The 12720-nt window shown below is 46.7% G+C and overlaps 1 protein-coding gene across 1 annotated transcript in view; it reads left to right on the plus strand.

Annotated features, from left to right (window-relative positions):
* The window catches only part of lamb2l (laminin, beta 2-like), a 66127-nt gene that overhangs the window by 26915 nt on the left and 26492 nt on the right, over window positions 1–12720 (plus strand). Inside the window, exons 4-18 of the mRNA XM_029664431.2 lie at window positions 562–731; window positions 4116–4251; window positions 4340–4413; window positions 4587–4775; window positions 4896–4959; window positions 5102–5304; window positions 5629–5749; window positions 5908–6096; window positions 6292–6471; window positions 6572–6684; window positions 6831–6910; window positions 7388–7544; window positions 9628–9768; window positions 10333–10494; window positions 12436–12557. Of these exons, the coding sequence (XP_029520291.2) occupies window positions 562–731; window positions 4116–4251; window positions 4340–4413; window positions 4587–4775; window positions 4896–4959; window positions 5102–5304; window positions 5629–5749; window positions 5908–6096; window positions 6292–6471; window positions 6572–6684; window positions 6831–6910; window positions 7388–7544; window positions 9628–9768; window positions 10333–10494; window positions 12436–12557 (2101 nt within the window). The remainder of the gene's footprint in view (window positions 1–561; window positions 732–4115; window positions 4252–4339; window positions 4414–4586; window positions 4776–4895; window positions 4960–5101; window positions 5305–5628; window positions 5750–5907; window positions 6097–6291; window positions 6472–6571; window positions 6685–6830; window positions 6911–7387; window positions 7545–9627; window positions 9769–10332; window positions 10495–12435; window positions 12558–12720) is intronic.

Consider the following 12720-nt stretch of genomic DNA (forward strand, 5'->3'; position numbering starts at 1 on the left):
TCTATCTGCCCTGTCTGTCATGACAATTACTACAGATCTGCAACGGAAAACAGTTACTGCGTTTACATAGAAAATATGGCATCCTGTTACATGTATTTTGTTACTCCCCAACGCTAGTAGTAACCCAGTAACCACTGTAGAATTGTCTATGATGGAAAACAGAGATGTTTTCCTGTGATTTCCCAGGCAGGGTGGAACTGTAACGCACCTAGCGTAGCGTACAGGAGTGGCTGTATGCAGAGTGAGCTCATCCTCTGGTCCTGCCTGCTGACTGAACACTGTAAACACTATGCTCTTAGTGATACAGATATCACTCCTGTGGAAAGACAAGCCCATTGTCTCCAGTCACGAAGCATGAAGTCATTACCCTGAAGTTCTCTTTACAGACCGCAAATATAACATGATACCTGAGTATAACTGTATATGTCATTTCTTTATGTCTCCGATCTCCATAATATTAAACTCTTCAATCCATATGCTTTATAAATTATATAGGAACTAATCTGTGAGGTGTTTTGTGTTATTTTCCTTCCTCTTCCCTTGTCCTCAATCCCCCCTCAGCTCTGAGTGTTGTGGGACAGCAGCTCCCCTCCAGCCCGCATGGCTGCATGGAGGGCAGCTGTTACCCGGCAACAGGCAACCTGTTGATTGGCCGAGGCGTTAATCTCAGCGCCACCTCCACTTGTGGTCTTCATGGGCCTGAACACTACTGCATAGTCAGCCACCTGCAGGTGAGAACACACACACGCACACACACCTGGACTTGAACCTAAACCTGTGTTGGAAATAAGACCCCATTATCTGTCTTAACCCACCCCACAATTGGCCATGTCTCTCAGTAGAAGTCAGGATATCCAGTGGGGTGAGGGGCTTGTCTGTTTCCATCTCTAAGTGTGTCCCCCTTGACTGCCAAGCCTCCCAATGTCTCAATGTCCCAGGTGTACAGCGCATCCTGCCTCCCTCCCTCCTCTCACCCCTCCCTACATCCCTCCATCCCTGACACATGTTGACTTGAAGTCTGCATGTATGTGTTCTACCTCATTGTGGGCAGCAGATACGGCAACACAATGTGGAGTGTTATAGGGTTACATGATTGACAGGTGGTGACTGGAATGGCTCTTAGCGCAGGGCGGGACATAGTGACAGCCCCTCATACTGTAGCTCCAGGTGGGAACTATCATCTGTCAGTCAAATCACTCAACTGCTACTTCACCGGCCCACACCAAATACCCCTGTCTCAATCAGTTCTAAACATTTCACCGCTCCTGGTTTTCTTTTTATAACAACTGTAGTGACATGTGCACAGAAAGTATGATAAAAAAAACATTTGCCTGTTCAATTCATTTTGTAACAAATGCAGCTACTGGTCACTTCCTGTATCTTCCTACAGTAATCTGATGATGTCAGTGTAGTGGCTGGTCCTACAGTAATCTGATGATGTCAGTGGGGTGGCTGGTCCTACAGTAATCTGATGATGTCAGTGTAGTGGCTGATGCTACAGTAATCTGATGATGTCAGTGTAGTGGCTGGTCCTACAGTAATCTGATGATGCCGGTGTAGTGGCTGGTCCTACAGTAATCTGATGATGTCAGTGTAGTGGCTGGTCCTACAGTAATCTGATGATGTCAGTGTAGTGGCTGGTCCTACAGTAATCTGATGATGTCAGTGTAGTGTCTGGTCCTACAGTAATCTGATGATGTCAGTGTAGTGTCTGGTCCTACAGTAATCTGATGATGTCAGTGTAGTGGCTGGTCCTACAGTAATCTGATGATGTCAGTGTAGTGGCTGGTCCTACAGTAATCTGATGATGTCAGTGTAGTGGCTGGTCCTACAGTAATCTGATGATGTCAGTGTAGTGTCTGGTCCTACAGTAATCTGATGATGTCAGTGTAGTGTCTGGTCCTACAGTAATCTGATGATGTCAGTGTAGTGGCTGGTCCTACAGTAATCTGATGATGTCAGTGTAGTGGCTGGTCCTACAGTAATCTGATGATGCCGGTGTAGTGGCTGGTCCTACAGTAATCTGATGATGTCAGTGTAGTGTCTGGTCCTACAGTAATCTGATGATGTCAGTGTAGTGGCTGGTCCTACAGTAATCTGATGATGCCGGTGTAGTGGCTGGTCCTACAGTAATCTGATGATGTCAATGTAGTGGCTGGTCCTACAGTAATCTGATGATGTCAGTGTAGTGGCTGGTCCTACAGTAATCTGATGATGTCAGTGTAGTGGCTGGTCCTACAGTAATCTGATGATGTCAGTGTAGTGGCTGGTCCTACAGTAATCTGATGATGTCAGTGTAGTGGCTGGTCCTACAGTAATCTGATGATGTCAGTGTAGTGTCTGGTCCTACAGTAATCTGATGATGTCAGTGTAGTGTCTGGTCCTACAGTAATCTGATGATGTCAGTGTAGTGGCTGGTCCTACAGTAATCTGATGATGTCAGTGTAGTGGCTGGTCCTACAGTAATCTGATGATGTCAGTGTAGTGTCTGGTCCTACAGTAATCTGATGATGTCAGTGTAGTGTCTGGTCCTACAGTAATCTGATGATGTCAGTGTAGTGGCTGGTCCTACAGTAATCTGATGATGCCGGTGTAGTGGCTGGTCCTACAGTAATCTGATGATGTCAGTGTAGTGGCTGGTCCTACAGTAATCTGATGATGTCAGTGTAGTGGCTGGTCCTACAGTAATCTGATGATGTCAGTGTAGTGGCTGGTCCTACAGTAATCTGATGATGCCGGTGTAGTGGCTGGTCCTACAGTAATCTGATGATGTCAGTGTAGTGGCTGGTCCTACAGTAATCTGATGATGCCGGTGTAGTGGCTGGTCCTACAGTAATCTGATGATGTCAATGTAGTGGCTGGTCCTACAGTAATCTGATGATGTCAGTGTAGTGGCTGGTCCTACAGTAATCTGATGATGTCAGTGTAGTGGCTGGTCCTACAGTAATCTGATGATGTCAGTGTAGTGTCTGGTCCTACAGTAATCTGATGATGTCAGTGTAGTGGCTGGTCCTACAGTAATCTGATGATGTCAGTGTAGTGGCTGGTCCTACAGTAATCTGATGATGTCAGTGTAGTGGCTGGTCCTACAGTAATCTGATGATGTCAGTGTAGTGGCTGGTCCTACAGTAATCTGATGATGTCAGTGTAGTGTCTGGGCCAAGTCCAGGGCTGGGGACTGATCTGCAGTAATCTTCCTATGGGCTGTTTGTTATGACTCTCCATCAGAGGGGCTCCCGTCTGGCCCCACGACCCACCTGATGGACTGGAACTAAAGCTTTAACGCTAGCCCAGCTTCCACTGGATCGAGGATGGGGGAGCATGGGGGAGGAGGATGGAGCCAGTAGGCTGAGACACTCACAAGCCACCATCTTCCTGTGTCAATGAAGATCAGTCAAATCAACGTCTTAGATGAGTGCTAGTTATAATTTGAGTGTCCGCCGAGCTTGACTAATGGGAGGTCAATACGTCTAAGATGTGAGGAGAGGCAGAGAGGTTTGGCGATGGAGGATCAGTGTAAGATGGTAGCCTTAGCTTGAAGAGGGGAATACTTTTATAAGACGAGGTCCTAAATGGGTGTGAAAAGGAGATTTAGGGTTTAAAGCTGGTGGGACAGTCATGTGCATGTGTTGGGGAACTCACCTACTTATACACACTTTATGCTTTCCTATTGATTTCTCCCCGCAATCCTTTCACATAAGTGTTGTTAGAGGCGTAATCTCCCTTAACAACAACCTAGTTAAGAGACCCGGCTCTGGCTGTTTTCCATGCCCCCCTCACGTCCTCTCTGCCCGGTCACTATCCACCCAATCCGCTCCACAGTAATTAAGACTATGATCCAGGGGACCATGTTACCACTGCCTGGCTCCGGTCCCGCTAGCTGCCATTGTGACTTGCAAATGGGTGGCCGACCTACATTTCGAGTTTCCATAGGCAACCAGGTTTTTCCTGTTGGTGGTGTCAGCTCCTAGATACACACGTCAAACGAATGTCGTAATTTAAGGAACATGTCTATTTAAGTCAGTGTTACTGTATCACACACAAGTAAACAAATCCCAATTGGGGTCATCTGGTGTAAACATACTGTTACACCCTCTGATTATGTCTCCCTGTAGGAATTGGACAAGTGTTTTGCGTGTAACTCTCAGCGACCTTATGACCCGTACTACCACAAAAACAGTCACCGCGTGGAGAACGTCATCCAACTCAAGGACAGCAACGAAGACCTCACATGGTGGCAGTCCGTCAACGGTGTGTGTGTGTGTGTGTGTGTGTGTGTGTGTGTGTGTCTCAGCTGTAATAATCTCTCATTATGTTTTGTGTGATTTATTCCCTACAGGAGAGGAGGGTGTCAGTATCAGACTCAATCTGGAGGCAGAATTCCACTTCACTCACCTCATCATGAAGTTTAAGGTGAGAGTATGTGTGTGTGTGCTGCTGTCTGATGCCAGCTCAGGAATCCAAACTATCTCCAAACATATTACTACCAATAGAACAGACTTGTAATAACTGTCACATAAATCATTCTGAATAAGTGCCAGCCGTTCCTGAATTCTGTTCCGGCTGTTCCACCTCTTTTTCCAAAGACATTCCGACCGGCAGCCATGCTGATCGAGCGTTCGGCTGATTTTGGTCGCTCCTGGAGACCGTACCGTTATTTTGCCTACAACTGCACCAAGACGTTCCCACGCGTGCCCGGCCACGCCCTCCACTACATCAATGATGTGATCTGTGAGGAGAGATACTCTGACATCGAGCCCTCCACGAAAGGAGAGGTGAGGCCATGAAGCGAGTTAGGGACAATGATGGAGTTTCCTTCTGTAGATGAAGAAATGTGCATTTGCTGATTATCTGAGCTGTGAGATGACTCTCGTTTACTCTCTTGTCTCTTGCAGGTCATTTATAAAGTCCTCGACCCTGCCATACATGTGAAAGACCCATACAGTCTGGAGATTCAAGGTGAGGCAAATACTTGGGAAATTAGATCAATTAAGAGGACAATCTGAGAACTACTGGAAGTAACCTAAAAACGATCCATTTTTCTGGACTCCATTAATTGGCATTAATGAAAGATTTGTGTGAACATCCCTTTTTTCGGTAGAGCTGTTGCGGATCACCAACCTGCGGATCAACTTCACCAAGCTGCACACCCTGGGAGATAACCTGCTGGACCGGCGCTCTGACGTTCTGCAGAAGTACTACTACTCCCTGTATGAGCTGGTGGTGAGGGGCAGCTGCTTCTGCTACGGACACGCCTCAGAGTGTGCCCCCGTGCCAGGGGTTGATGCCAGGGACAGTGGCATGGTGGGTAGGACCGAGGCATAGAAAATATCCAGTCTCCAACTCTTTTTACACCTCGGTTTGTGTCAGCTAGCCTAGCGGTTAATAGCTTTGGGCCAGTAACTCAAATGTCGCTGGTAAAATCTGCCGATGTGCCCCTGAGCCAGGCACTTAACCCTAATTGCTCCTGTAAATCTGTCTGGATAAGAGCGTCTGCTAAATGACAAAAATGAAAATGTCATATGTTGTCTCTGTGTGGGAACCCTTGGTCATTGCATATGCCGATGACTGTGGTAAATGTCCAAGAGACAATGGCAGCTGTCATGTTTTCTTTTTGTGATTGGTCAGATCCATGGGCGATGTGTGTGTAAACACAACACTGAGGGGTTAAACTGTGAACGCTGCAGAGACTTCCACAACGACCTGGCCTGGAGCCCAGCTGAGGCCAACGACCCTCACACATGTAGAGGTGAGACTAAACTTTTCTCACTTGGAGTGGGAGGAATCTGTCGATGTTGTCCAACCCTACAGTAGACGTAGAAGTAACACTACAGGATACACACAGCCGCAGAAACAACATGCTGCACCATTTCTGATGTTTGTGATTTTTTTTGCTTCTTTACTTAGAATGCAACTGTAACGGCCACTCCAACCACTGTCACTTTGACATGGCGGTTTACTTGGCCACGGGCAATGCCGGCGGTGGCGTCTGTGACCACTGTCTCCACAACACCATGGGACGCAACTGTGAGATGTGTAAACCATTTTACTACAAGGACCCCAGCAGGGACATCAGAGACCCCGCCGCTTGTACTGGTGAGCAAACCTGGAGTAGAATACTTCAATCTAATGTTCTGCTGTCTGCATACCACATACCATGTGTTTATGGTAATACAGTGTAGATGAGCGACTCACTTTTGACCCATCGTGGTCTCTCTGCACACCACTCTCATTGTGTGACTGTTTCTCTGTCTCTCTCTATCGTCCTATTCACACTCTCCCTCTCCCCAGCGTGTGACTGTGATCCTGTGGGCTCCATGGAGGGAGGTGTGTGTGACAGCCACACAGACCTGGACATGGGCATGATCGCCGGGCAGTGCCGCTGTAAGCTCAACGTTAAGGCCACCCGCTGTGACTACTGCAAGGAGGGTTACTATGGCCTGGCCCACAACGACCCACAGGGCTGCCAACGTGAGTGTGTATACCTTAACCTGTGTATGCATCTCTGTGTGTGTGTGTGTTGCCGCAGACAGTGTAAACCATATATGTGTCTACTATTTGTTTCTCTCAGCGTGTAACTGTGACCCTCGTGGGACCATAATGCTGGGAGCACCATGTGACCAGATCAGTGGGGACTGCTCCTGTAAGAGATACGTCACAGGCCGATACTGCAACCAGTGTCTGGTAAGACTGGCCCTGTGCTCTTTATAGACCCATCGTCTACCATCTCACACGCCGTTCCTATTCTGATGCCTCATCTTCCATCTTGTAAGGATTGCGTTTCGGTTCTGAGGATGCGGTCACCATGTTGTGTGTGTCCTCTCCTTTAGCCGGAGTACTGGGGTCTTGGTAATGACCTAGCAGGCTGCCGAGCCTGTGACTGTGACTTTGGTGGAGCCTACAGCAACAGGTACGTCTGACGTTTCAGGAGAATTGCTTATCTCTCTCCCTCTCTCTCTCTCTCTCTCTCTCTCTCTCTCTCTCTCTCTCTCTCTCTCTCTCTCTCCCACTGTGTGTGTGTGTGTGTGTGTGTGTGATTAATGACACTGAACGGGACTTAGCACTTAGTGTGGTACAAGTCTTCATTATTAGGTGTTAAATGGAATAATCGTACGTGCCTATCTTTCTTACCGTTTCTTGACTGGTGAGTTGTGAATGAACCAGGCTATGATGTCTGTGTGTACTGTATGTACACAGGAATACCTAGGATAGGATAAAGTAATCCTTCTCACCCCCCCCCCCCCCCCCCTTAAAAGATTTAGATGCACTATTGTAAAGTGGCTGTTCCACTGGATGTCTTAAGGTGAACGCACCAATTTGTAAGTCGCTCTGGATAAGAGCGTCTGCTAAATGACATAAATGTAAATGTATGTCTGTCTGTACACAGGTGTATGGTTGAAAATGGCCAGTGTGACTGTAGGAGGCACCTGATTGGTCGTCAGTGCTCTGACGTGCAGCCTGGGTACTTCTGTGCCCCGCTGGACTACTACAAATACGAGGCAGAGGACGCCGTTGGCCACTCCCCTAGTGACCACAACCTCCCGGTGAGCACACACAGTGCAAACAGAACAACTGTACGATAGGGCACTATTGATAGATGTAAATTGAGTATAGTCTAGTGTGAATTTAGTCCTTAAAAGCATACCAGTGTTTGCTGTTCACAGCTCTCGCCTGCTTCACTGCTAAATGTCCAAACCTTGAATATTATGTCCTTGGAATATGTTAAGTCTTTATTTGTAGGACTGTTAGGAAGTGAAAGGTCTTTCTGTGGATTTGGTACTTTCTCTTGAGCTTTAAATAGTGTGTGTAAGCACCTTTCACTGATATACTCTCCGACCTTGTGTTTCTATATCAGTGCGATGTGGTTTTCAGACTCAACTTTTCCATGTTTGGTCTTGGGCACAAGTTGTTAACATAAGGAGATTTCACTATATTATTTCATATTCAAGGTCGTTCGTAGTGGATTAGAAACTGTATGTCTGTGTCGGTTCTGCTAAGTCTCTGTGTGGAACACTATCTGATGTCTGTATCTGTATCTGGGTCCTGTTGTGATGTTTGACTGCGTTTAGCTGTGCCTGGCAGGTACAGGCAGAGCCAGAGAGATGGGTATCAGACCAGGAGAATGTGTCTCTGTGTGGGCAGACCCACGGCTCAGGAGTAGTGTGTGTGTGTGCGTGCGTGCGTGCGTGCGTGCGTGCGTGCGTGCGTGCGTGTGTGTGTGGACTATGGAAGGTACTGATAGTCTGGCTCCCACAGGTAAAGGGGTTTACACTCCTCTCTGTCCTCCAACCCATGTGAGAGTAAGATTGCTCAATCAGATTACCTGCTGCGTGTACAGGCCCCCTCCCTACTCACCCAGACAGTTGCTGGAACAGAACAGAACACATCAGACAGACAGACAGACAACGGCTGCAGGCAGCAGGCCTCTGTTATATTATCTCATATCATACCTCCTGTCTCCTCACTTCCCCCAGGACAAGCCTCAACATCCCCGACAAAAGATAAATTTAAATGAGGAATGTGAAAGTATGAGAAATACTATGTAGGAATCTGTTTGTAGAGTACAATAGAGTGCAGGACCAGGGGATTGTGGGTCATGCAGTAGCTGAACTCAGGGGTTAGTGTGTTGTCACTTTTGAAAACTTGATTTATTATAATGTGGTGTCAGGGATCAGGGGTCAGGGGTGGTCATGTGGTGTCAAGGGTGGTCATGTGATAATAACCATTATTCTCTCTTGCACCACATCCCCTCTCTCTCTAGCTGACATGATACTGATTATATGTTCTGATATCCTGGTGTCTCTTTTTATTGACATGTCATCCGTTCATGCTTAGCATCAGCTCTAAGCCTGCTTCCTCTCTAGGTTTCTTCCTAGATTAGGCAGTTTTTCCTAGCAATTGTGCTTGTGCTTCAGCATCGCTTGCTGTTTAGGCCGGGTTTCTGTAAAGCACTTCGTGACAACTGCTGATGTAAAAAGGGCTTTATAAAATACATTGGATTGATTGATTGATCAGGTTTTCTCAGATTTCGTAGCGTCATTCAAACTGGACTCTTTTGAGGGCGACCTTGCATTAGATGAGGGTGGCAGCATGTTGTGTATATCAGAGGTCAGATCAGCGAGTGTTGGCTGGCGTATGTTTTGTCTGTTAGCTACAGTAGTAGTGTGCAGTGGGCCTGCAGACAGAGCGGAGCACAGTAGCTCATAGACAGACACTCAGAGCTATGACACTGGCCCGGAGCTGAAGTGACCCGGAAAAAGATCAGACGGTAGAGGAGATGCCAGCCTGTCACAGAGAGTTAGTGCTGCCTGCCACACACATACACACACACAAAGCCACAGCTCTCTGCCTCTTTCTCTCTCTCCCACATACATGCACCCTCTCTCTCTCTCTTTCTTTCTTTCTTTCTTTCTTTCTTTCTTTCTTTCTTTCTTTCTTTCTTTCTTTCTCTCTCTCTCTGTTGGAATGAATGTAAAAGTTTCCATTTAATATCCTCATGGTCACTCGTTTCAGCCTAGCCAAGGTACAGCTATTCTGCTCCTAGGAAGGCATGTACGATAAGTCTATAAAGTCGGTAGTCAGTAAATCAGTTGAACTAATCCTCTCCTCCACCTCTCCTCTCCCCAGGGCAAGGCCAGGCCCCAGGCTGAGGTTGACTGTGTGGAGCACCTCAACAACCAGCTGAGGAGACACAGACGCCACAGACGCATCGCCACCACCCAGCAGCAGAGGGCAGCACTGAGACGCATCCGCCAGCTGCAGCAAACGGTAACACTCACTGTCTGTTCCCTTCATATAAATAAATACTACTACTGACCTCTATGGTTCCCTCTGATTTCCCTTTGCCTTGAACCACGTCAAAGCGCTTTCATATCGGTTGAATGATTACATTATCACATACAGAGCGATTGGGATGTTTAGGTTTTTCAATGCACTTTAAAGAGCTCTGCTGATATATCTCAGTGAAAGTGGCCCGCGCATGGTAGAGATAGTGGAGAATGTCTCCACACAGACATATTCCATAGACCAGTCAGGTGGTTATGGGGTGGGCTGTGGGCGCAGGCAACCAGGGCTTGACAGCAGGAATCTGAGTCCACCCATACGGTCCATACAGGTATGTGTTTGTTTAACCTGCTCCCTGGATAGTCTCTCTCCTCCACCACAGACTAGATTACCTGTCAAGGATGACGAAACAGTGCTGTTTTAGATGCTGTTCATTTGACTCCTCTTGTTGGCATAGTTCAGTATGCAGGCAGGAATGTACACCTGTTTACTGTGAGGGTCCAGTTAATCGGGTTTGTTCACGGGTCATCTTCTATGTGTGTGTTCCAGCCTGATGTAAGGAGTGTTCACAGGGAGAGATCTCAGGGTCACATGGTCACCTGGACTGGGCCTGGTTTTGCCCGGGTCAAGGATGGCGCTGGACTGGTCTTCACAATAGACAACATCCCCCATGCCATGGAGTATGACATCATGATCCGCTATGAGCCAGAGGTACACTCTCAGAATTCCTCCATGTCTTCCCCACAATTAACCATATATGGTGTATTTCATATTTTGAAATTGATTAAATTAATTGTTTTCCTCATCAATCTACACACAGTACCCCATAATGAAAAAGTGAAAAAAGGCTTTTAGAAATGCTTGCAAATGTATTACAAATAAAACACAGAGATACCTTACTTACATAAGTATTCAGACCCTTTGCTATGAGACTCGAAATTGAGCTCAGGTGCATCCTGTTTCCATTGATCATCCTTGAGATGTTTCTACAACTTGATTGGAGTCTACCTGTGGTAAATTTAATTTATTGGACATGATTTGGAAAGACACACACCTGTCTATATAAGGTCCGACAGTTGACAGTAAATGTCAGAGCAAAAACCAAGCCATGAGGTCGAAGGAATTGTCCGTAGAGCTCCGAGACAGGATTGTGTCGAGGCACAGATCTGGGGAAGGGTACAAAAATATTTCTGCAGCATTGAAGGTCCCCAAGAAGACAGTGGCCTCCATTATTCTTGGAAGAATAATGGCAGAAGTTTGGAACCACCAAGACTCTTCCTAGAGCTGGTTACCCGGCCAAACTGAGCAATCAGGGGAGAAGGGACTTGGCCAGGGATGTGACCAAGAACCCAATGGTCAGTCTGACAGAGCTCTAGAGTTCCTCTGTGGAGATGGGAGAACCTTACAGAAGGACAACCATCGCTGCAGCACTCTACCAATCAGGCCTTTATGGTGGCCAGACCGAAGCCACCTCTCAGTAAAAGACACATGACAGCCCGCTTGGAGGTTGCCAAAAGGCACCTAAAGGACTCTCAGACCATGAGAAACAAGATTCTCTGGTCTGATGAAACCATGATTGAACTCTTTGGCCTCAATGCCAAGCATGACGTCTGCAGGAAACCCGACACCATCCTTACGGTGAAGCATGGTGGTGGCAGCATCATGCTGTGGGGATGTTTTCAGTGGCAGGGACTGGATCGAGGGAAAGATGAACAGAGTCAAGTACAGAGAGATCCTTGAATGAAACCTGCTCCAGGGCGCTCAGGACCTCAGAATGGGGCGAAGGTTCACATTCCAACAGGACAACGACCCTAAAGCAACCCGATCGAACATCTCTAGAGAAACCTAAAACCAGCCGTGCAGCGGCTGACATCCAACCTGACATGGCTTGACAGAAACATCAGAAACACAGAAACATCCAACCTGACAGAGCTTGAGAGAATCTGCAGAGAAGAATGGGCGATATTTTCCAAATACAGGTGTGCCAAGCTTGTAGCGTCATACCCAAGAAGTCTCGAGGCTGTAATAGCTGCCAAAGGTGTTTCAACAAAGTACTGAGTAAAGGGTCAATACTTGTAAATGTGTAAATACTTATAAATGTGATAAACCTGTTTTTGCTTTGTCATTATGGGTTATTGTGTAGAGATATATATATTTATATTTATTTTTTAATCCGTTTTAGAATAAGGCTGTAACGTAACAAAATGTGTAAAAAGTGAAGGGGTCTGTATACTTTCAGAATGGCACCTTAATTCAAGCGCAACATACAATATTACAGTATGACAAGATTACACTATCTGAAATAAAATGTCTGAATGTCGTCTCCCTCATTTTATTACCCCACAGGGGGTAGTCGGTGTTGATCATTGTGATTACATTTGACATTTACATTTGAGTCATTTAGCAGACGCTCTTCTCCAGAGCAACTTAGTGCATTCATCTTAAGATAGCTAGGTGGGACAACCACGTATCACAGTCATAGGAAGTCAACCCGTTCCTCAATAAAGCAGACACCAGCAAAGCCGGTGCTGGTAAGAAAAGACAAGGGCGATTGTCAGTGCAAGAACATTGCAACAGTGTAACAATGGAACAGTGTAAAACAAATGCTCTTTTCCTACCTTTTAAAACACTGTCTGTTATGTGTGTGTGTAGTCTACTGAGGACTGGGAGGCCATAGTGAGTGTTACCTCCCTGCTGCTGCCCACCAGCTCCCGCTGTGGCAACCTGCTTCCCACTGAACAGCTCTACACTGTCACCCTGCCGCACAACAGGAGGTACTACTGATACCAACAGCATGTGTGTGTACGTGTGTGTACGTGTGTGTGCGTGCATGAGAGAGAGAGAGAGAGTTTTAGGGTGAGAGAGAGAGAGAGTTTTAGTAGAGGTTTTAATTGTTGTGTATGTTTCCCATATATGTGTCATTAACGTGTGCCAACC

Source organism: Oncorhynchus nerka, linkage group LG7 (assembly GCF_034236695.1).
Source record: "Oncorhynchus nerka isolate Pitt River linkage group LG7, Oner_Uvic_2.0, whole genome shotgun sequence".
NCBI lineage: Eukaryota > Metazoa > Chordata > Actinopteri > Salmoniformes > Salmonidae > Oncorhynchus > Oncorhynchus nerka.